This window comes from Bos javanicus, chromosome 5, assembly GCF_032452875.1.
Source record: "Bos javanicus breed banteng chromosome 5, ARS-OSU_banteng_1.0, whole genome shotgun sequence".
Lineage (NCBI taxonomy): Eukaryota > Metazoa > Chordata > Mammalia > Artiodactyla > Bovidae > Bos > Bos javanicus.
In genome coordinates, this window is record NC_083872.1 from 106,702,893 (window position 1) to 106,726,391 (window position 23,499).

Below are 23,499 nucleotides of genomic sequence, written 5' to 3' on the forward strand. Positions count from 1 at the left end.
GGCTTCTCCTCCCTCTTTCTCCTCCTTACTGTTACGTATTAAGTTCTTCGCAAATAGATTTATCCCTTCAATGAGTGATTGCCACTCGACTTAATTACTGCATGCTTGCCTGATTACACAGGGGCCTCCTGAGATTGGCACAGACGTCCTTGGTTTTGCCTCCTTTTTCTCTTACTGGCCACATTCATTCAACTAAACCCATTATGATCTGTGTGCCTTGCTTTGAGTCTTCCTCTGGTGACAGGGTTAGAAGCTCTGTACAGACTAATCACCAGCCAGAAAAACCTTAAGGTGTTTAGTTGCTTTAGGGACATGAGAAAAGGTCCATGTTTGGTTGGACCGGTTTGAGCTATTTCCTAAGGGTTTGCAGGGTTTGTGGCTACCATAGCAAACTTGTCTAGATGAAAGGGCTCAGACTTGTTTAGCTGGGAGAGGAAAAGGGAATAAATTTTTTTTTTTTAATATGGCGTTTAGCGCCTCCTTTTCTGAGCCCTTTTCCTCCTTTACCTCTACCAGACATGATGAAAAGCAACTATTGCTCTTTTCCAGTCGAAAAGGGAATAAATTGATTGACATTCAGGATTCATGACCGGGGCAGGTGGCTGTGTGAAGAACGACACTTAGCAGTTTCCATCTCCATCAAGGACCAAGGGGAAGCAACTAGTGTGGAGGACAAGAGGGGTCTCATGAGAGCCTAAGACATGGATGAGACCGCTGGTGAGACGATGGTCATCAGCACTGGGATAGAGGGACAGATGATGGTCTTTCTGAATGGTGCAGCCCCTCCCAGGACTTTTTTTTTTTTTTTTAAACAATGTTGCTTTAAAAACTGGATTTCATTTTGGCTCTGCTGGGTCCTTGTTGCTGCACGTGGGCCTTTCTCTAGTTGGGTGAGTCCGGGTTACTCTCTGTCACGGTCTGAGGGCTTCTCCCTGTGATGGTTTCTCTTGTGGAGTGCAGGCTCTAGGACACAGGCTCGCAGTTGCAGCTCCTGGGCTCCAGAGCGTGGGCTCAATAGTTGTAGCTTAGTTGTGCCTCAGCATGTGGAATCTTCTCGGACCAGGGATCGAACCCACATCTCCTGCATTGGCAGGTGGATTCTCAACGACTGGACCACCAGGGAAGTCCTGCCCAGATTGTTTAGTAGCCCCGTGGAGACAGGGGAGAGACAGGAGTGCTCTGGAAGCTTCTTCCTGCCCCTGGAAGAGTGTGTGTGTGTGTGTGTGTATGTATGTGTGTGAATTGAGGGGCAGGACGAAGCTCACTGAGGCTGGAGGCATTAGCCTAAATCAAATTGTTCTGCTGTCTGGCTCTTGTGTAGTGTCTTGTATGATTTGGGACTGATCCAGAGTGAGAGGCGGGATGTGTGTTTAGATTTGGAGATTTTTACCCTAGGAGGGTGGTGAGGGGCAAGAGCAAGGGCTGCTGCCTGCCACGTGGAGGAGGCCAGGTGGGGCCGGGAGAGGCAGCCTGACAGAGCTGGTCCCTCATCACTCCTTGCTGCACACCCTCTTCCGCCTTTCCAGCTGGAAGGCCAGTGCACCGCCCTGCACAATGACAAGCACGAGACGAAGGCTGAGAATACCAAGCTGAGACTCACCAACCAGGAGCTGGCACGGGAGCTGGAACGGACATCTCGGGAGCTCCAGGACGCCCAGCAGCAGCTAGAGAGCCTCCGGCAAGAGGCCCACAAGCTCCACCAGGAGAAGGAGATGTGAGTGTGACCCTGCGCCGCCCGGACTCTGCCTTCTGCATTGGTCCCCCTGCTCTGAGCCTATGAGTGACTCCTCCCGCCCCCCACCCCCACCCCAGACCCTTTTCATTGCTCATAACATGGGTATGGGGCTCCTCGGTCCCTCTTCTAACCTTCTTCTAGAATCCTGAGATGTGAAGCAGACCAGCTCTGTGCCAGGCATTACCTAGGATTGACAAGAAACATGCAGCCTTGTTCTCAGAAAATGTATTAAACGATCAGGATGGCATTATCCAACCAAGTAGCAGGCAGTCTGGGGAAAGATGCTGAATGAGGGGAGTGGCCAGACATTGACCCTGGAGGCCACGGCGGGCCGGGAAGTCTTCCCAGGTCAGCGTGCCATACGTGTGCAGCGTGTCACAGGGCATGTGACAGGGGCCTGGAGACAGCATCCCGGCTCTGCCCATTTTTTTCCCATCAGCCTTCCTCTGTGCGGGCCCTATGGGGGCAGCCCCACGTTTCTGGGGCATGGTTTGCTGATAAAGCCCTGCCTGTCTCTGACTGCTGGCAAAACCTTGGTCCATTGCAGGAGGTGTGTGTGCTCAGTCACATCTGACTCTTTGCAACCCTTTGGACTGTAGCCTGCCAGGCTCAGTAGTTGTGGTGCACGGGCTTACTTGCCCCGCAGCGTGTGAAATCCTCCTAGATCAGGGATTCTCCAGGCACGAATACTGGAGTGGTTGCCATGCCCTCCTCCAGGGGATCTTCCTGATCCAGGGATCGAACCCCCTGTCTTGCGTCTCCTATATTGGCAGGCAGATTCTTTACCACGTTGCCACCTGAGAAGCCATTAGCCTAAATCAAATTGTCCTGCTGTCTGGCTCTTGTGTAGTGTCTTGTATGATTTGGGACTGATCCAGAGTGAGAGGAAGGATGTGTGTTTAGATTTGGAGTTTTTTACCCTAGGAAGATCCCTCCAGTTGAAAAATAGTTGTCTTCCCTAGCTTCTGGTTTAAAGCGAATCCAGCCCTTCCGTTCCAAGGCTCGGATGCCGGGTGGAGGAACGGTGTATTTCATTGGAAACAAGCAAAATCAGTTCCTCCCCACTGAGAGCAGGTCAACAAGGTGCTTAACTTTATAAACAGAATTAAGGATTCAGCCTCTTAAAATTCAATCAAGGCCTAAAAGCAACAAATATCGGAAAGCACAGGCGTGAGGTCTGCAGGTGGAAGTAAGCACCAGAGCTAAGCACCAGAGCCGGGGTAACCAATCACGGCGTGAGGATTAAAATCTTTCTGAAGCCTTATCTTCATCAGGCAAGCCAGAGACACAATCTCTGGAGGCCGGGAATTGAAAAAGAGGGAGGAGGGGCTAGGAGGGAGAGATAAATGAGTGCGGAACCTTCATGGCTTGTTTTGAAGAAGCTTGCAGCGGCTTGTGCAGCTGGAGAGCCTGCTGGAGCCCAGGAGAGCGTGTCTTGTCCAGGGAGACGGGAGAGAAGGGCGGGGAGAGGCTTAGCGTGCCCTCCATAAAGCAGGAACCCTGACCAGCAGTATGAACAGGACCTTTGTGCTGGAAGCCACCTCTCCATTTCACACATGGAAAATGGAAGCTCAGAGAGGGGTAGCGAGCAACCTACAGTCACACAGCTACACAGTGCCAGGAAGCAAGGTCAGAGTCTCGTCTCCCATCCTGTCCATCCCCAGAGATGTCTGACTGCCGGGTGATTCTCCAGAGCAGCGGGCAGCGGGGGGAGTAGGCCCCTAGATCACCAGGCCCCATCATGTGGATAGGAAAATGAGTCTTCCTGTTCTCCGAAGATGCCCAAGGAAGGAGAACTAGATTTTAAAAAGAGATGAAGAAGGAACAGTCATAGGAGAGGTGAAGGTCAACTGAAAAGCAGCATCGCTGTCTGTTTTGTTAATCACTTTGTATCTGGGGCAGGTGGTTTATGACAAGGCACAAAATTCAAAGTGGTTTGCAGCCCCACCCCCTCACCGCTGGCCTCCTGTGAGTAGGAGGCCACCAGTCGTGACTTCTCGTGGATCCTTCCAGGTTGTGTGTGCACACACAGGCACTTCCAGGCAGCGCTAGTGGTAAAGAACCCACCTGCCAATGCAGGAGACGTAAGAGATGCAGGTTCAATCCCTGGGTGGGGAAGATCTCCTGGAGGAGGGCGTGGGAACCCACTCCAGTATTCTTGCCTGGAGAATCTCATGGACAGAGGAGCCTGGCGGGTTACAGTCCATGGGTCACAGTGAGCTCACACACACACACACACACACACACACACACGCAGCAGCAGTGCACTGCTCTACAACAGCCTGCCTTTTTCACTTGACGGATCCTTTGGAGAACACTCCATATTTCTTTCTGATAAAAACCAGGCCGACAGCCCTTCCCTCCGGGCGGCGGTAAACCTCTCCCCAGCCGCTTCCATGAAATGGCAAGCTCTGTGCTTTACCCTTCACCCGTCAGCCAGACACAAACTTGTCGAATGTCTAGGTCAGAAGGACGTTCAGGGGCATTTTGTTAAATATCTAAGTATCTTTTTTTCTTTTTTTGCAGAAATGCTCTTCTTTTTGTTAAAACCCCCCAAATCTATCTGAATATGTGGGTGTGTGTGTGTGCATGTTCAGATAGGTGGATATCTGTATATCTACTAGACAAACAGCCGCGTGTGTGCACTGTTACGTACCATGTACGGGTGTGTATGTGTGTGTGCTGTCATGGTGCCAGGGTCCCCTGGTGCTGTGTCAGCAGGGCCAGAGGAGGGCTGGAATAAGTTCCTCTCATCGTGGAGGACTTGACCCCTCCATCAAATACTGTGGAGTTTCCCAGGTGGCTCAGCGGTAAAGAACCTGCCTGCCAATGCAGGAGAAACAGGAGACACAGGTTCAATCCCTGGGTCGGTAAGATCCCCTAAAGGAAGGCGTGGCAACTCACTCCAATATTTTTGCCTGGAGAATTCCGTGGACAGAGAAACCTGGTGGGCTACAGCCCATGGGGTCACACAGAGTCGGGCACAACAGCACACACCCAGTCACACTTGCTCAAACACTGTGAGACCCCAGCCCTCAGGTCTCCAATGAGTGACTGTCCTCAGCGGGGAAAGCCATCTGCTCCCAGGAAGAAGCAGGACGTGGGGTGGGGGCCGGGGAGCCCCAAAGCCAGCCGGAGGCAACCTTGGCTCCAAGGGAACCAAGGAGCAAGCTGGCAGGTATGCTCATGTAGTGCCGGTCGGTCGGAGCAGAGTCCCAGGCTGGAGCTTAGGGACCCAGCATGGATAATGGGAGAGGCATTGTTCTCCCTCAAGTCGAAATTAAATATAATTGGTATTAAAATGTTGGGAGTTCGCAGCTCTGCAGGAGCCAGAGAAGTTCTTTTGCTTAATTAGGATTGTCTGAGGTGAACTTAGAATTTGAGACAGTTTGTTACTGTTGCAAATTGACTTTCTAATTATTCTATAAAGGTGAAAAACCCACAGATACTGCCGAAGGAATCAGGAGATCGCGAGCTTGGCGGGCGCATCCTGTGGCCCCAGCAAGCTCGGTAGTGATGTGGGCGGGGTGGTCGGGGGACAGTCCTTGCCCAGCGCAGTCTGTGCACCCTCCAGGCAGCCCATGGCAGCGATGCGTTTATCGGATGCAAGGTGCTTCCTGCTCTAAAACTAGGCTGTGGCTTGAAAATGTGGAACCTTGGACCCTTTGCTGTAAGCCTGGGGGAGATTTAAAATCTCTGAACTGCAGGGCAGAGCCCAGAGGGAAGGAGGGAGGCAGACTTGCACAGTTAAGCAAGGTTTATTTTCCAGCATCACCCCGTTCTCTATTTTTCCCCTTCTGAGAGAGGCTGAATTCCTCGCCACCACTCCCTCCTCCCTTCCATCTCTCTTCCTCCCTTCTCCCCTGCCCTCCTCCCGCCCGCCCCTCCTGCCCTCTCTCCTTTATTCCCACTGCTGTTTGCTAACTGCGGCTTTCAAGCCAGACACTGCAGCGAGAACACAAAGGCAAGCACAGCACCCACGGCCCCACCTTGCAGCCTAAGTTGCCCTCCAGCCACCGCTGTGTATCTTCCAGCCTCTCTCTTTCCTCCCCCCAAATCCTCGACTGACACGCTCACACAGTGATGTAAACGATGGATTATGACTGCTACATTAAGTCTCTGCTTTGTAGCTACAGATGGAAATTTTAGTCAAAGAAATGAATGCGCAAGAGTGGAGATTCCAGATCTTCGGGAACAGATTGGAGACTGTTGGGGGGAGGTGGAGATGGGACAGTGGTTCTTCAGTAGCTCCTGAAAATAAACCAAACCAGCATGGTGGAGGTGGGCAGGGGATGGGGAAGCACTAGCTCTGCTCTCACCTCCGAGACTGGGCTGGAGAAGAGAGTTGATTCTGATTCCCTGACCTCTGGGCAGGGCAGGACCACTGGGAGCCTGCGAAGACAGTACAGTCATCATGAAGCAGTATTCTTGGGACCAGGGGGTCTGGATTAGGACCCCGGCTCAGCCCTGGGTTGTCCTGGGAGAGTTAGTGAACCTGTCTTGTGATCTATGTTTGTAAAATGGGGATAAGTTCACCTTCCAAATAGGTGCCTGAGATGACTCGCTGATCCTGGTATAAGCCCTTGCACGAGGCCCTGCTCTCCAGTGGAGGACCAGCCCGGGTACCATCTCCAGGGTCTGACTTCATCACCGCCTCGCGCCCTGGTAGTGCGCCACCTGGTGTGGTCACTCATCACTGCCCTCTTGCACCCCCTCAGGGAAGTGTACCGCGTCACCGAGAGTCTGCAGCGGGAGAAGTCGGGGCTCCTGAAGCAGCTGGATTTCCTGAGGTGTGAGCTCATCCCAGAGCCCAGAAGGGCGCCCCCGCCTCCAGAGTCTCACCTGTCTGCTGAGAGAGCACCCTCATTCCCTTGGTCCCCGACATCCTGTTGGACGGCTGAATACCACCTCTCCGCCATGTTTGGTCCATTTACACAGGTGCCCACCCCCCTCTCCAGTTTGTACCTCTGCAGACGGGCATTGCCCCACTCTTCTGCGTGCCTGGCATGGTACTTGCTCAGGTAGGAGAAAACTGAACTGGTTGAACATCACAAACAAGGCAGCAAGATAGGAGTTGTCCCAGCCTATCAAGCTTACTGTAAATTCAAAGCTCACTGGTTTGATTTGGTTTGGAATACTCTCAAAAATCTCCCCCCAAATGACCATACCCAACCAGGTGTGGGGAAAGATGGAATTTTCAATTTTGCCTCTGAGGTTTCTAAGTTACTTAACCTGCTGCCCACAAAACACCTTTTGGGAAATGGTGATTAAATTTGGGTTCTAATTTTTTAAATTGCAAGCAGGTTTGAATCGGCTACTTTATTAAGGTTTTTAGTTTAGTTTTTTTTTTTTTTAATTTGAAAGTGAGGTAAGGTCACTGTGTCTGGCGTCTTTGATGCCACCAAATGGAAAAATTCTTCAAAGAGAATGCATCTCAGATTTCTTCACTTAAGATGTGATTCAAAAGCCTGGGAAGATGGAAGAGATTTTCTTAGGTGGCCAAGTTCTCACGGGTGTGAGAGAAGGTCTGGATTCTCAGGAAGGATTTAATGAAGGCAGAGAACAAGATGCACAGGAACACGCTGGGTTGGGATTTTCCCCTTTTTGCTATTTGTACTTTGAAAAAATACAAGGGCAGATACAGGGCAGATACAGTGTGAGTGAGCAGGGGAGGCTGACAAGGCACTGCTCTGCCAACATTTGTGGGTCTTTTTAATGGAGACGAGGGTTTCCCTTACAGCTCAGTTGGGAAAGAATCTGCCTGCAATGCAGGAGACCCGGGTTCGATTCCTGGGTTGGGAAGATGCCCTGGAGAAGGAAATGGCAACCCACTCCAGTGTTCTTGCCTGGAGAATCTCATGGACAGAGGAGCCTGGTGGGCTACAGTCCATGGGGTTGCAAGAGTCGGACACGACTTAGCGACTAAGCCACCATCAGTGTCTGTTCAGAGTCCCAGCCTGGAGCCTCTCTGTGCCTCACCTGGCCCCCCAACCAGCTGAGGGGAGCTTTGATGCCAGATGGCTCTAAGGCCAATGGCCAAAGGGCCATTCTGTCCCCCTGCCTCTGACCTGACTTAGACACAGTCACCCTCTGCCCTTAGCCACCATCCCTAAGGAAAGCAGTTCCACACCCTCCCCTCCCCGGGCCTTCCATACACAGCCGTCCTCTGCACCCATCTGACCGTCAAACCAGTGCTGTGGATCTGTCGACCGCAGGCCCCATGTTTGAACAGATTCCCCTTTCCATCTGCAGGGAAAGGAACAAGCATCTCCGGGATGAACAGGACATATGTTTCCAGGTAAGTGGGCGGTGCCCCCTCCGAGCAGCAGGGGGAAGACAAGGACTGGGGTCCAGTGGCAGCCAGGCTGTGCTGGGACTGGTCCAAGAAGGTCCCGTGGCTTGGGGTCTGGCTGCACCTTCATGTGGGCAGGATGGTGGCAAAAGTAGTAAAGGTTCAGGGTGACCTATAGGGTCACATTGTGTTACTTTTCTTTTAGCATCACGAGACTGGAATACCTGGGAGGGTCCCTCACTTTTTGAATGTAGAAACGATGAGTTGAAATGTTGCCATCACTTTTAAACCAAAATGTTCTGTTTTTTTTTCTTCATTAAGATTTTGATGTCTTGATGAAAATTTTACATTTTAGACTGTCATAGAGAGAATCAAAATGTATATTTCATCATCTACATAGTTGATTTTATATACAATTTTTTAATCCTATGGGGACCACTGCTCCTCTAAACCTACATACTTTCCCAAATAACACAAAAATCCTTTATTTACGTGAAGATTTTCATTTGCGAATGCACTAAGCAGAATCTAGGCTTTCAGGGTCTCCTATCATCCTCCCCTTAGACAGTAGCTGTTGGATGCTCTGAAGGGAAGAAAAAGGGGGACAGGATGGATCCATGTAACATTCTACCAGGATTATCCATCGTGAATTCCATGTGTGATCTTGGGTAAATTGTTGGCCTCCTTGGACCACGACCCCAGTGATCACAGGAGGAAAGGGAATTCTTCTTTTTTTCCATTTTGTAGGGCTTTTTGGTTTCTTTTGTATTTAGTTGGGGGATATAATGTTGCGTTGGTTTCTGCTGTAAGTAATGCAAATCAACCATAACTACCTGTATATTCCCTCCCTAGTGAGCCTCCCTCCCGTCCCCCCGTCCCATTCCTCTGGGTGGTCACAGAGCAGCAGGCTGGGCTCCTTGTGTCATATAGCAGCTTATAGTAGCTATTTTGGACTTCCCTGGTGGCTCAGTGGTAAAGAACCCCCCTGCCAATGCAGGAGACATGGATTTGATCCCCCGGTCGGGAAGATCCCCTGGAGAAGGAAATGGCAACTCACTCCAGTATTCTTCCCTGGGAGATCTCATGGACAGAGGAGCCTGGTGGGCTACAGTGCATGGGGTCGCACAGAGTCAGACACGACTGAGCGACTAAACACCACCAACACCACTAGCTATTTTACACGTGGTAGTGTATAGGGATTGTTTTTGTGTGTGTGAAAACCTCTTGGAAAAGGAGGTCTTGTGCTAGCCCCTCAGCTGTTAATTCCCTAAATGAGGCAGCATGTGGCAGCTAGCTTGCCCCTCATTTGGTCGAAGCTGGTTTGTAGCTGCAAACCCCTTGGGGACCTTGCACATAACCGTCTTTCTTCTGTTCCCAGCTGGCGGCAGCACGTCTCTGCCGCCCACCTTTGTGTACTATCAGAGCAAGGCTTAAGCCCACACATGTTTGTTTGATGGTGATAATGGTTATAATTGTTTTAGAAGTAACAATGAATTTATTTTAAAACTTCCTACCAAATGTCACCCTAATCCCTTGACCTTGCTTCCCTTCCCCTGCCAAACTTACTCTGTTTCGAGTAGGGAATGGAATTGAGAACCTTCATGGGGAATAGAAAAAAGAGGATAAAATCATGTTCATGCCGGATAATAGTTAAAGATTTATGTGGAATCACAGCCATACCTTCTGGGGCCCTGGGAGCATGGCTACCCCTCCTTCTGTCATTAAAGATCACTCGGAACCATGGGACTGGCTGATTAATGAGAGACTCTTCTGTGATCTGAGTCCCTCTCATCTGGAAGACACCTGTTAGGGAGCCCTGGAGAGGGGGGTGCAAGCCCCCAACTCCACCAGGCTCTTCACTGAGGACACGTGAGAAATTATCTCACCTAGCCTGCTTCCACAAAAGATCTGAAATACTCTGTTCTAGCTTCGTAGCTGTGGGCAGGGCACTGGGCTAATTGATCCTACTCTCTGGAAGGAAATCTACGACAAACCTAGATGGCATATTAAAAAGCAGAGACATCACTTTGTCGACAAAGGTCCATATAGTCAAAGCTATGGTTTTTCCAGGGCTTCCCTGGTGGCTCACCTGGTAAAGAATCTGTCTGCAATGCAAGAGACCTGGGTTTGATCCCTGGGGTTGGGAAGATCCCCTGGAGAAGAGAACAGCTACCCACTCCAGTATTCTGGCCTGGAGAATTCCATGGACTGTAGAGGCTGTGGGGTTGCAAAGAGTTGGACATGACTGAGTGACTTTCACTTCACATGGTTTTTCCAGTAGTCATGTACCAATGTGAGAGCTGGTCCATAAGGCTGAGCACTGAAGAACTGATGCTTTCAAACTGTGGTGCTGGAGAACAGTCTTGAGAGTCCCTTGGACAGCAAGGAGATCAAACCAGTCAATTCTAAAGAAAATCAACCCTGAAAATTCAATGGAAGGACTGATGCTGAAGCTGAAGCTCCACCTGATGTGAAGAGCTGACTTGCTGGAAAAGACCCTGATGCTGGGAAAGATTGAGGGCAGAAGGGGAAGGGGATGACAGAGGATGAGATGGCTGGATGGCATCACCGACTCAATGAGCATGAGGTTGAGCAAACCTCAGGAAACAATGCAGGACAGGGAGGCCTAGTGTGCTGCAGTCCAAGGGTCACAAAGAGACACGGCTGAGTAGCTGGACAACAGCAGCATCTGGGGCTTTGGAAACTAAGAGGGACTGAAGCTCCACGGAAGAGTGTGTGTGACTAAACGACGCACAGAGTCTTTTCTGTGCATCCTACATTTAGCTCCTCATGACCCGGATAACCACGATGGTGTGATCACTCACCTAGAGCCAGACATCCTGGAATGCGAAGTCAAGTGGGCCTTAGGAAGCATCACTATGAACAAAGCTAGTGGAAGTGATGGAATTCCAGTTGAGCTTTTTCAAATCCTTAAAGATGATGCTGTGAAAATGCTGCACTCAATATGCTAGCAAATTTGGAACACTCAGCAGTGGCCACAGGACTGAAAAAGGTCAGTTTTCATTCCAATCCCAAAGAAAGGCAATGCCAAAGAATGCTCAAACTGCCACACAGTTGTACTCATCTCACACACTAGTATAGTTATGCTCAAAATTTTCCAAGCCAGGCTTCAACAGTATGTGAACCATGAACTTCCAGATGTTCAAGCTGGATTTAGAAAAGGCAGAGGAACCAGAGATCAAATTGCCAACATCCACTGGATCATCAAAAAAGCAAGAGAGTTCCAGAAAAACATCTACTTCAACTTTATTGACCATGCCAAAGACTTTGTGTGGATCATAACAAACTATGGAAAATTCTTCAAGAGACGGGAATACCAGACCATCTTACCTGCCTCCTGAGAAATCTGTATGCAGGTCAAGAAGCAGCAGTTAGAACCAGACATGGAACAACAGACGGTTTCCATGGGAAAAGGAGTATGTCAAGGCTGTATATTGTCACCCTGCTTAATTAACTTAAATGCAGAGTACATCATGCAAAATTCTGGGCTGGATGAAGCACAATCTGGAATCAAGATTGCCGGGAGAAATATCAATGATCTCAGATACACAGATTACACCACCCTTATGGCAGAAAATGAAGAACTGAAGAGCCTCTTGATGAAAGTGAAAGAGGAGAGTGAAAAAGCTGGCTTAAAACTCAACATTCAAAAAATGAAGATCATGGCATCTGGTCCCATTACTTCATGGCAAATAGATGGGGAAACAATGGGAACACTGAGAGACTTTTTGGGGGGGCTCCAAAATCACTGCAGATGGTGACTGCAGCCATGAAATTAAAAGACACTTGCTCCTTGGAAGAAAAGCTATGACCAACCTAGATAGCATATTAAAAAGCAGAGATATTACTTTACCAACAAAGGTCCATCTAGTCAAACCTATGGTTTTTTCAGTAGTCATGTATGGGTTTGACAGTTGGACTGCAAAGGAAGCTGAGCACTGAAAAACTGATGCTTTTGAACTGTGATGTTGCAGAAGACTCTTGGGAGTCCCTTGGACTGCAAGGAGATCCAACCAGTCCATCCTAAAGGAAATTAGTCCTGAATATTCATTGGAAGGACTGATGCTGAAGCTGAAAATCCAATACTTTGGCCACCTGATGCGAAGAACTGACCCATTGGTAAAGACCCTGATGCTGGGAAAGATAGAAGACGGGAGGAGAAGGGGACGATAGAGGATGAGATGGTTGGATGGCATCACTGACTTGACGGACATGGGTTTGAACACACTCCAGGAGTTGGTGATGGACAGGGAGCCTGGCGTGCTGCAATCCATGGGGTTGCAAAGAGTTGGACACGACTGAGCAATTGAACTGAACTGAACCTATTTATCCTCTTGCAAATGATCACTAATCCTGTGAAGGGTAACCTCCCAGACCCTGGGGCTCTAAACTGGTTCCTTCGATTAGATTATTAGACAGGAGGTGAAGGAATTCTGCTGAGAGATGACAGCGAAAGGAAAGTGGATAAAGGCTAGCAAGGAGCCCAGGCCATCACTTTCTTCCTTTAGGGGTTTATTTCAAGCCTTATCTATGAGGCTTGAGCCCTTGTCTGCTCAAGCACTGGGACGAATCAGCGGGCGAGAATCTGAGAGCATTCTGTGTTTCTCCAGAAAGACAAGGCGGCCAGGGCAAACACAGCTGCTCCCACAGCAAGATGGAAGCAGCGATCTGGCTCTGTGATCGGCAAATACGTGGACGGCACAGGGATGCTCAGAAGGTAAGCCATCCCACTTTGCTTACCTGTTATCTGTTCCTTGGCCTTGCAGGGTTGGGAGTAGGCTCTGAGCGCATGCTGATTGCACTTGGCCCTGGCGGGAAGCCTGGGGTCAGCCACGTGCACTTTTGTTGAATCTTGAAGGACATGTGCCTTCTTGCTCTGATGTCAAGGTGCAGGGTGAGTCCCAGGACAGGTCCTGGGCTGCCCCAGCCTGCAGTGTTCCTGCAGGGGGCGCTGAAGAGCGGCTGCAAATCAGCCCAGAGACAGAGAGGGTGGGAGGAAGACGGGTCAGCAACGGGAAGGGCAGGAATGCCAGGCAGGGCTCTGCGGTCTGTCGGGCAGAAGGATGCTCCAGTCTTCCAGACACTGGACTGTGTGAGTCTGAAGGGTAATTATAGTGGAGTATGGAATCTCTGTGGGCTTTCCTAATGTTTCAGATGGTAAAGAATCTGCCTTCAGTGCAGAAGGCCTGGGTTTGATCCCTGGGTCAGGAAGATCGCCTGGAGAAGTGAATCCCTACCCACTCCAGTATTATTGCCTAGAGAATTCCATGGACGGAGGAGCCTGGTAGGCTATAGTTCACGAGGTCACAAAGAGTCAGACAAGACTTAGCAACTAACACTTCACATACTTCATGGAGTCTCCAACCGTTAATTCCTTTGCAGATAAGCATGGGGTTTGTAATTCACAGACTCCTTTCAATAATTCATAGTTAATTAACTCAGAGATAATGTGATAATGTGCTTGGTTGCTTCTGGACAGAACTTGAGTCCCCAGAGGAGTGGCCCATTGCTCCTGGAGAGAGGCAAGGTGGTCCCCTGCCCTCTTTTCTATGGATCACGTACTCCACGCCCATGATGGCCACAGAGAGGCAGAGACAGTCAGATCCTCAGGTGCCAAACCCAGGAGTGATTGTGTGAACTCGCTCATCTGGGAGAGCCTGAGGACAGCAAGCATGAAATAAAAAGATATGCAAAGTGGAGGTGACCTGGGGATGTCAGTCCACTGATCTGTCAAAATCTTGAACTTGATCATCATCAATTCCTTTTCTAAACAGCTGAACGATGAGATGCAACATGGGAGCCAAATTCCTGCAGTAATTGTTCTCTTGGTTCCTCGGAACCGAATATATGCTCTCAACAAGCACTGCCTGATTGCTTACTGCATACCAGACATTCTTTGAGTTCTAGGAAGCCTCCAAAGATCGATTAGGCATGAGTCCTGCCCTTAATATCCGTTATTGAGTACCTGCTGTGTGCAGGACACAAGGCTGTGTGCTGGGGTACAGGGGTCAAAAAAATAGACCCCATCTCTGTTTTCAAGGAACGTATAGTTGAGAGGAGGAAACAGACATTAATTGACAAATAATCAATATCAAGAACTCTGAATTCCCATAGACTTTGGCAGAGGTGCCTGTTCTCCGCTGCTCACACATAGCGTTTGATGGCAAAAGCAAAGAGGAACTTAGTCATGCTGTACTGATGATACTCCAGAGTGTAACAGTGCTTGAAAATTCCCCAGGGAGAAGCTTTCGCCAAGAAACAATTCATTTTAGGGTCATTTCATTTTAGGATCATTTCAGTGGCCATTTCTTTCCTGGTTGCAGGGACTTTAAAAAGCCATGCTCTGCCTGTGTATGTGTGTGTGTGTGAGAGAGAGAGAGTATGTGTGAGTGAGTGTGTGTGTGAGTGTGTGTGTGGGTTGGTGAATACATGTGCGTGCACGCATGTTGCTCACATATGCTCACGTGTACATGAGTGTGCAGGCAGAGACAAAGCAGATAGGAACACTGTGTGCTGAAGTGGGTGAGCACTTAGTAGGCTCATTAGAATGTAGGAGAAATTTGTTGAAAAGGTGACAGTCAGTTTCTGTGAAAAACTGATTTGATCAGTAAATCTAAGCATCCCTGAATTCCTACAAATCCTTTGTTTTATACCAGGGGACCAAACTAAGTCAGCACTTCTGTGAGCAAGTGCTGCATCCCCATTTCTCTTTCAGAATCGTCCCACTTCAGAACAGTGATACACACATTTTTTTCTTTTTCTTTCTGCTGTTGGTCCTTAGGAGCCAGAAATGCTAGAAGCCGGGGAGCAAAGTGAAGGGGCTTCTCCGTCCAGCATATTCTGTGTCCTTTGGCCCTGTCGCCTCACCACTGCTTCCTGCTCCATTTTCTCTTCTCCTCGTGTGTGTGTTTCACCTTTGGGCTCAAGTCCCTTCCCGTAAAACCGTCCTCAGGTTGACTTGCTGACAGTGGCCCCGGGGGGCCTTTGCTCTCAAGCCTCGAGGACACAGCCCTCGCACTGACCCCACGTCCAGCACCGGAGTGCTCCACCTCCTGCTTCTCCTGCTTCTGGATGCTCAGACCATCCGAGGCCGCTCACTCCAGACTCTCAGGAGAAAGGGAGAAGAAGCGGGTGGAGGGCCCTGCCTGGCTTCCTCGCCAGCCCCGAGCCAGTGGATGCCTGCTGTGCTGGGGCCCCCTCCCCAGAGCAGCGACCCCCTCACCTGCCTCCCTGAGGGCCGCTTCCCTAATGGGTCGGGTTTGTGCACCAGCTTATCAGGGAGGTGGGCAGGGCAGCCGGGCAGGGAAACCGGCCTGGAGAGTTGGCGTCTGACTTGGGGACGTGCGGCTGAGAAGGGCTGGTGTCGGACCTGGGCGAAGGCCGCCAACGGTTGACCCAGGAGGTTTTGTTTCTGCATCTGTTACGCTCCTTCTTCACAGCTTTCCTTTTCCTCCGCGGCACCTGCCACAAGCTGGACCGGTGTGGTGAGTGTGTCGGGATGGCCCTAGACTCCTGAGCCAAGTGCTCCTTGAGAGCAAGGAGCGTGTCATTAGCTTAACACCTGGAGCCACCGTCATCTTCACCTTTACCAACTTCATCGCTTTATCATCCCCTTCATCACCTTCGCCTTTATCATCATCTTCATCCCACCTTCATCGTAAAGACGTTCAGTGAATGAGCTAGAGAATGCGGGGTCTGCTTTTCCCGTTCCTAGCTCCTCTCTGCCCCCAAAGCATGTGCTTCCTCAACTGTCTGTCACAGAAGCCGTCGGGCAGCCCCCAGCCTCCACGCATATACATGGTATGATATTGTCCCCTCTCTTCCCCCCCCCCACTGCAAACAGCCAGTCAGAGGAGGAGGAGGATGTATTTGGCATCCAGAGGCGGAGAAGCTCCCTGGGCCTGAGTGGGTGCCCCCTTACAGAAGAGGAGCCGGGGCCCGGAGGACCACTCACCCAGCCACTCCGCAGGATCATCTCCATCGAAGAGGACCCGCTGCCCCAGCTGCTGGGGGGCGGCTTTCAGCAGCCACTGAGCAAATGCTTGGAAGAAAAAGAGGCCTCCGGCCAGGGGGTGAATGAACAAAGTGGACCTGCCCGACCTCTGGGGCTCACACCCACATCTCCCCGAGGGCAGCCCGTCGGAAAAGAAGCCCTGTCTGAGGTATGGATGTTCCCATGCTGGTTTGTAGGTCATCCTGTGCCGTCTCCCTTCATCGTAGCCCAAGAGCCCAGGGCAGCTCGGGGGTCAGATGCAGCAAGCCTGACCACGTTTGTGTCCATTGGGTACCACCATCCCCCTCGGTTATGAGAGTCATGATGAAGACTTGGGGGCCTGGGGATGCTCTCCTGACAACTTCTATTGCTGGCCCCACTTCCTACCCGATGTGCTCTTTTCTGAGTCAGATTTAAAAGCCTTCATGGATTATGATGGAACCTTTGCTGGGCTGTGAACATCAGATAGCACGCACTTTAAACATGGTCCCTCTTCTGGTCCTTTCTGCGACTGCTCCCTGCAGGCGCATCCCTGCTGGGGAGGTCTGTGCCACACCCCTCTCCTCTCAGCTCCTAATGAGCTCACCTCCTGCTCCTCCCGCCAGTGTGACCCTCCACTACCCCACTCCCACGGCTGTGCCCCCTGCCAGCTCAACCTGCTGAGTTCTCGGGAGAAGGAGGCACACAGACCGTCCTCTGGATCACTGATGAAACCCCTCACCCTGTTTGTGACCCAGGCCATGGGATCAGCTCCTCAGCCCTGTGCCCACCACTGGACCCTCTAGAACAGCTCACGTGCCTCATGGCAACCTTCAGAGCTGAGCAGTCCAGCGGTGCATTGGCCTATGTGCCAGACAGCCCTCTCCCAGCCCTGCACAGGAACTTCTTGGCCTCAGTTATCATTCTTGGTCCTGGATTAACACTCATGCCTACAAACCCCTACTTGTAAAGGACCCTGGGCCATGGGACCCAGAGAGATTGGTGGGCGGAGCCCTGTCTCATACACGCCCTTCCACATCCCCCAAAGTGCACAGGCCACATTGGCTGGCAGTGGGCACAAAATGGGGCTTTAAATACCCACTGATGGTGGTGAAAGAAGTGTTACGAGGTGCACGGGAGACAGGGTGAAGGAAGAGATGAAGCATCCAGTCTGCGGTGGCATGTGATCCTCGCAGTTGTCCGGTGAGGGGCGTCAGAGACCTGATGCCCCCTTGGGAGTGTGGGGAAGTAGAGCAGAGAGCGTGAGGCCGCACCCCTCACCCCTGCAGTGATGGGAGCCCAGTCCCTCACCTGCCACTCTGCCTTCCCCGCCACCACCCCCAGCCCGCGGGCTGCACACATGCGCTGCCCTTTAGCTGGGGCAGAAGCTGCTGCCAAGAGGAAATATATCCGCTGGAAGTCACACAGCAGCCTCAGCAGAGGGTCCCCTTCAAGGCCGCTGAGCCCTCAGTTGGAACCAGCTTTCTGGAAAGTAGTTTGAGGATAGGAATCAAGAACTTTAAATGGCCACCTCTGTAACCAGCATTTCTACCTCTAGCGACCGTTCCTAAGGAAGTAATTAAAGTCAGACAGAAATTTCATTGAAGAATATAAGTGGATAAGAGCAAACAATGGAAAAAAACAACACAAAGGTGATGGCACCCCACTCCAGTACTCTTGCCTGGAAAATCCCATGGACAGAGGAGCCTGGTGGCTGCAGTCCATGGGGTCTCTAGAGTCGGACACTACTGAGCAACTTCACTTTCACTTTTCACTCTCATGCATTGGAGAAGGGAATGGCAACCCAGTCCAGTGTTCTTGCCTGGAGAATCCCAGGGATGGGGGAGCCCGGTGGGCTGCCGTCTCTGGGGTCTCACAGAATCTGACACGACTGAAGCGACTTAGCAGCAGCAGCAGCAGCAAGGACACAAATTAGACTATAGTCATTTAATAGAATGTTATGGTGCATTTAAGAATCGTATTTTCAAAAAAGCTTTAGTGACTCAGAAAACTATTCTTAATCTATTAGTATATGGTTCTTGGGTTGGGAAGATCCCCTGGAGAAGGAAATGGCAACCCACTCCAGTATTCTTGCCTGGAGAATCCCATGGTTGGAGGAGCCTGGTGGGGTATAGTCCATGGGGTTGCAAAGAGTTGGACACAACTGAACATGCATACAATAATATATGAAAAATATAAAATTATGTATAAATTTAAATTTATACATAGTAGTGTAAATAAATTATATATAATAGGTCCAACCTCTCTCAAGAAACACATATTGATTCATCAAATGTGAAAAGGGAATGTAGAAAAACGCCTGGAAGAAATGCATCAATTTAAGAATAGTGGCCGTTTCAGGGTGGTGGGATAAATGACGAATAATTATTATTTTTCTCTCAACTAAGTTTCCTGGTTTTAAAACTTAGTTTGTAATACATTTATTTTTTTAGAGCTTTAAAAAGAGAGTGGCCTTGACGAGAATGAGAACAGAGCCCCTAACTTGCTAGTGGGAGATCGTTTCTCAAGCCCTCGCCCCACAATTTGGTTGTCTCATTGTCGTGGGCGGGTGGATTGTTCCCCAGGTTAAGGGCTGATAGTGGACCTGGGAGGGTTCGCCACTCATGTGAGATGGATCCTGCTGAGCCACCCTATGAGGTGGCCTCGGCTGAGCCATCACCATGTTGGTGGTATCCTGTCTGGAAAATAAGTGCTCTGCTAGGGTGGGGGCGGGGCTGGGGAGAGCGCAGAGCAAGGTCAGCCCCCACCTCCGTGGCCTGGAGCATCTCCTTCCAGCCTCGGTTTCATGTTCCTTGTTGTCACGGGCCTGGGACACTGTGGCTGCACGGAGCTTTAATCTCAAACAAATGACACGTGGAGACCCCAGGCTGGCAGAGAGTGGTGCTTGTGTAGGAATAAAGAACATGGGGCTGGGACAGTGTTTCTGAGCATGGGTTTCTTTTCTCTTTTTTTAAAGATGAGTTCAAATTCCTATAATTGACCTTGAATTCCCTCCTAAGTATGGCATGGAATTGATTTCTCCCCAAAAGGCTATTAATGGCTTTTCTCTGAAACTGCTAAGACCAGCTGCGGCTCCATTACAGTATTTGTCCATGAGAAGAGCTAATTCCCCCAGATCCACTTCTAAATGGATTCTAAAGAGCCTGCTCACTCGGCCAGCAGTACCGGGCAGAGCCTGAGAGCAGGGTTTGGGCATGCGGGTGGCTCTCTGGACTTCATGACCCTTGGCTTCCCACCCCATCCCCCTTGTCCTGGAGCAAGTCCATTTCCTACTGGCTGGAGCATTGCAAAGTAACGCGCTGGCCAGCTCCAGGTCCCTCCCCCTGCTGGGCAGAGAAGGGGCAGTGTGACCGTGTTTTGGAAAGTTCTGCCCATAGCCTGGCATCTCAGGATTTGCCACACTACTGATGGAGATTGTCTTGCCACAATTGAATAAAAACAATAAGGCCATAAATTCACCTCAGTTCAGTTAGTTCAGTCACTCAGTCGTGTCCGACTCTTTGTGACCCCATGGACTGCAGCAGGCCAGCCCTCCCTGTCCATCGCCAACTCCTGGAGTTTATTCAAACTCATGTCCATCGAGTCGGTGATGCCATCCAACCATCCCATCCTCTGTCATCCCCTTCTCCTCCTGCCTTCAATCTTTCCCAACATCAGGTGTTTCAAATGAGTCCTTCCAAAGAACACCTAGGACTGATCTTTAGGATGAATTGGTTGGATCTCCTTGCAGTCCAAGGGACTCTCAAGAGTCTTCTCTAACACCACAGTTCAAAAGCATCAATTCTTCAGTGCTCAGATTTCTTTATAGTCCAACTCTCACATCCATACATGACTACTGGAAAAATTATGGCTTCGACTAGACAGACCTTTGTTGGTCATAAATTAAACTACATTAATTTAACAGAATGTTATAGCACTGTTAAAAGTCACACTTTCAGGACTTCCCTGGTGGCTCAGTAAGGAAGAATCCACCTGCCAGTGCAGGGAACATGGGTTTGATCCCTGGTCCAGAAATATTCCAAATGCCATGGGACAACTAAGCCCGTGGGCCATAACTAGAGCCTGTGCTCCAGAGCCTGGGAGCTGCAACTGCTGAGGCCATGTGCTGCCATCACCAAAGCTGTGCTCCTTGGAGCCCGTGCTCTGCATCAAGAGAAGCCACTGCAGTGAGAAGCCCATGCAACACAAGTACAGAGTAACCCCCGCTTGCCACAACTAGAGAAAAGCCCACAGAGCAAGGAAGACCCAGCCCAGACGAAACAAAAATTCATTAATTTAAAATAATTTTTAAAAATCACACTTTCAAAAAACTTTGGCAATTCAGAAAACTATTCATAATTTAATAATATATTAAAAATAAAAAATTACATATAAATTTAAATGTATGTATAATAATATAAACAAATTACATATAATATCTCAAATCGCTCTCAAGAATCACCTATTGCTTCATCTATATAGAAAAAAAAAACTGAAAGAAATCCATCAAAATAGAAACAGTGGTCATTTCAGGGTGGTGGGATGAATGATGAATAATTATTTTCCTCTCTACTAAGTTTCCTAATTTTTAAAATGAGTATCACTTTTAATTTTTAAAGCTTTTTTTTTTTAATGAGTGTGGATTTCTTTTTTCTTCTTTTATTTCGAGGGCAGATGGGGCCCCTAGATGAAGCTGGTGAGGTGGGATGGCAGGGTAGTGTGCAGGAAGGGAGGCTCACCCTCCATCCAGTCTAGGTTTCCAGTGATGGGGCAGAAATAAGAGGCCTGACCCCCGTCTGGGATCATTCTGCCCCCAAGATATAGCTAAGCCTTCTTTTTCTATCTCCCCATCTCCCCGCCAACACCCCACCTTGTCCTTCCTAATCACCCCCCACAGAAAACCTCCAGCTCCTCCTTAAGGCCCAGCCCAAAGCCCCCTGCACCCCAAGACCCTTGACTTCCTGACCGTGCTCCCTGGACACTTGGAGCATCATGCTGTGACTCTGTACACACGGCCTCCTTCCCTCCACCACAAACCCAGCCCAGCACAGGGTCTGTGGCCCAGCACATGGGCATCACTGGTGCTGGAAGGCATGTCTCTCTTCCCACATCCGATGCTGGAAGGAGCCCCAGTGCCCTGAACCTGAAGCTTCCTGCATCCGAGGCCGAGCAGCCTCCCTTGCTGGTTGCTGGTGTCTCTCTGGATGCTGCAGGGATGGGTGAGGGGTGGGGGTGGCAAGTGTGGGGACTGGTGACCATGCCAGTGGTTGACCCAACTATCTGCCTTCTGCAGGAGGAAGGCTTCCCATCCACCCCAGACCGGCTCTTCAAGATCGTGTTCGTGGGCAACTCCTCCGTGGGGAAGACGTCTTTCCTGGGCCGGTTCTGTGATGGCAGGTTCTCCCCAGGCTCGGCGGCCACTGTGGGTGAGTCTTCCACCTGAGGCTGGACCCCAGCCCACCTCTGGAAAGGGGTGGCTGTGAGAAGGGGGCCCAGGGAGGGACTTGGAGCCCTGTGGGAAGGGCCAAGGGCTGGGCTGGTAGGTGAGGACCATGTCTGCCCAGTGCTCGACGAGGGTGCAACCATAAATGCTTCCTACGCCCGGCCTGAAGGGGACTTGAACTTGGCAAAGATGGACTGCTGGCCCTTGGTTGCCTTTCTAAACCCATCTCTCTTGGATCATGCCTTCCCCATTTTCTGTGTGTGTGTGTGTGTGTGTGTGTGTGTGTGTGTGTGTGCACGCACTTGTGTAGATGGGCAGGGGACAGGACAGTGCTCTGGTGGCTTCTTTTACCTGTCAGGTGTCCCCATCCTACATCCCAGGCCTGCTGGTGACAGCTGGAGTCTGTTGTGGATGCTCTTTAAGCTCAGCTATTAGCTGATCAGGTCTTTATCTGCTCCCATCACTATCTGGGTAATTCTGTGTTTAGGTGGGCTTCCCGGGTGGCTCCATGGTAGAGAATCCACCTACCAATGCAGAAGATGCATGGGTTCAATCTCTGGGTCAGGAAGACCCTCTGGAATAAGAAATGGCAACCTATTCCAGTGTTCTTGCCTGGGAATTCCCATGGACAGAGGAGCCTGGCAGGCTACAGTCCAGGGGATCTCGAAGAGTCAGACACGACTGAGTGACCGAGCACAAATCTGTATTTAGGTAGAGGCCTTGGCCCCTTCTCCCAGAGTTGCTCCTTGCCTTGGGATATGTGGTAGAACCCAAGGGCATATCGACCTTTTAGCTTCTCCCAAATTCAGTCACTCACCAAAAAAATAAATGAATCCATGGAGTGTCTTCAATGTGCCATTTAACCTTGCTGATAAGAAAGTGAAGTGAAAAATGTTAGCTGACCAGTCACGTCTGACTCTTTGTGACCCCCATGGACTGTAGCCCAACAGGCTTCTCTGTCCATGGAATTTTCCAGGCAAGAACAGTGTTGCATTACCTTCCACTGTACAACAAAGTGAATCAGCTGTATATATACGTACATCCCTTCCTCTTGAGCCTCCCTCCCACCCCCCACCATCCCACCTCTGGGTCATCACGGAGCACTAGGCTGAGCTCCCTGTGTTACATAGCAGCTTCCCTCTAGCTATCTGTTTTACACACGGTCATGTCTGTATGTCAAGGCTACTCTCCCAGTTCATCCCACCCTCCCCTTCCCTTTCTGTGCCCACACGTCTGTTCTCTATTCCTGCCCCGAAAATAGGTTCATCAGTACCTGTTTTCTAGATTCTATATATATGTATTAATATGTGATATTTGTTTTTCTCTTTCTGACTTACTTCACTCTGTATGACTGACTCCAGATCCATCCACATCTCTACGAATGACCCAATTTCATTCCTTTTTATGGTGGGGAATATTCTTTATCCATTCATCTGTCGATGGACATCTAGGTTGCTTCCACGTCCTGGCTATTGTAGATAGTGCTGCGATGAGCACTGGGGTATGTGGGTCTTTTTGCCTCATGGTTTTCTGAGGGTATATGCCCAGGAGTGGGATTGCCGGATCATATGATAGTTCTGTTTTAGCTTTTTAAGTCCTCTCCTTCCTGTTCTCTACGGTGCCTGCATCAATTTGCATCCCCACCTAATAGTTACCATATCCATCTGTCTTCCCAACAACCCTGAAAAGGCAAGCACTGCTATCAGCCCAACGCAGGACCAGGACCCTGAGGCCCAGAGAGGCCCAGAGGCCCGTCCTCGTTCTCATCAGCTGGCTGGTGCTCCCACTGCCCGCCCCCAGCACCCTTGCTGTTCCAGCCCACGGTCTCCCTAACAACACGGAGTTGTGTGCTCAGCACCCAGTTTCTGCCACAGGAGGCGGGTGGCATAGGCAGGGCAGTCTGCTGAGGTCCAGGGGGGCATCAGAAATCCTGGACCTTTACTCCAGCTCTGCCACTGGCCAGCCATGTGACTCCGGAGGTGTTTCTTCTTTGCGCTCCAGTTTTCCTCACCTGAAAAAAATGAGAGATTTGAACG

The 23,499-nt window shown here is 50.3% G+C and overlaps 1 protein-coding gene across 5 annotated transcripts in view; it reads left to right on the forward strand.

The window, feature by feature from the left end:
* Positions 1–23,499, forward strand: part of CRACR2A (calcium release activated channel regulator 2A) — a 160,159-nt gene that overhangs the window by 110,703 nt on the left and 25,957 nt on the right. For 4 of the 5 annotated variants that reach the window (XM_061418205.1, XM_061418206.1, XM_061418207.1 and 1 more), the window contains 6 exons: positions 1,527–1,714; positions 6,454–6,525; positions 7,988–8,033; positions 12,659–12,765; positions 15,892–16,210; positions 21,314–21,446. In XM_061418205.1, coding sequence (XP_061274189.1) covers positions 1,527–1,714; positions 6,454–6,525; positions 7,988–8,033; positions 12,659–12,765; positions 15,892–16,210; positions 21,314–21,446 — 865 coding nt within the window. Of the gene's footprint in view, positions 1–1,526; positions 1,715–6,453; positions 6,674–7,987; positions 8,034–12,658; positions 12,766–15,891; positions 16,211–21,313; positions 21,447–23,499 lie in introns of those variants that run through there. The other variant, XM_061418210.1, reaches the window with a different exon arrangement.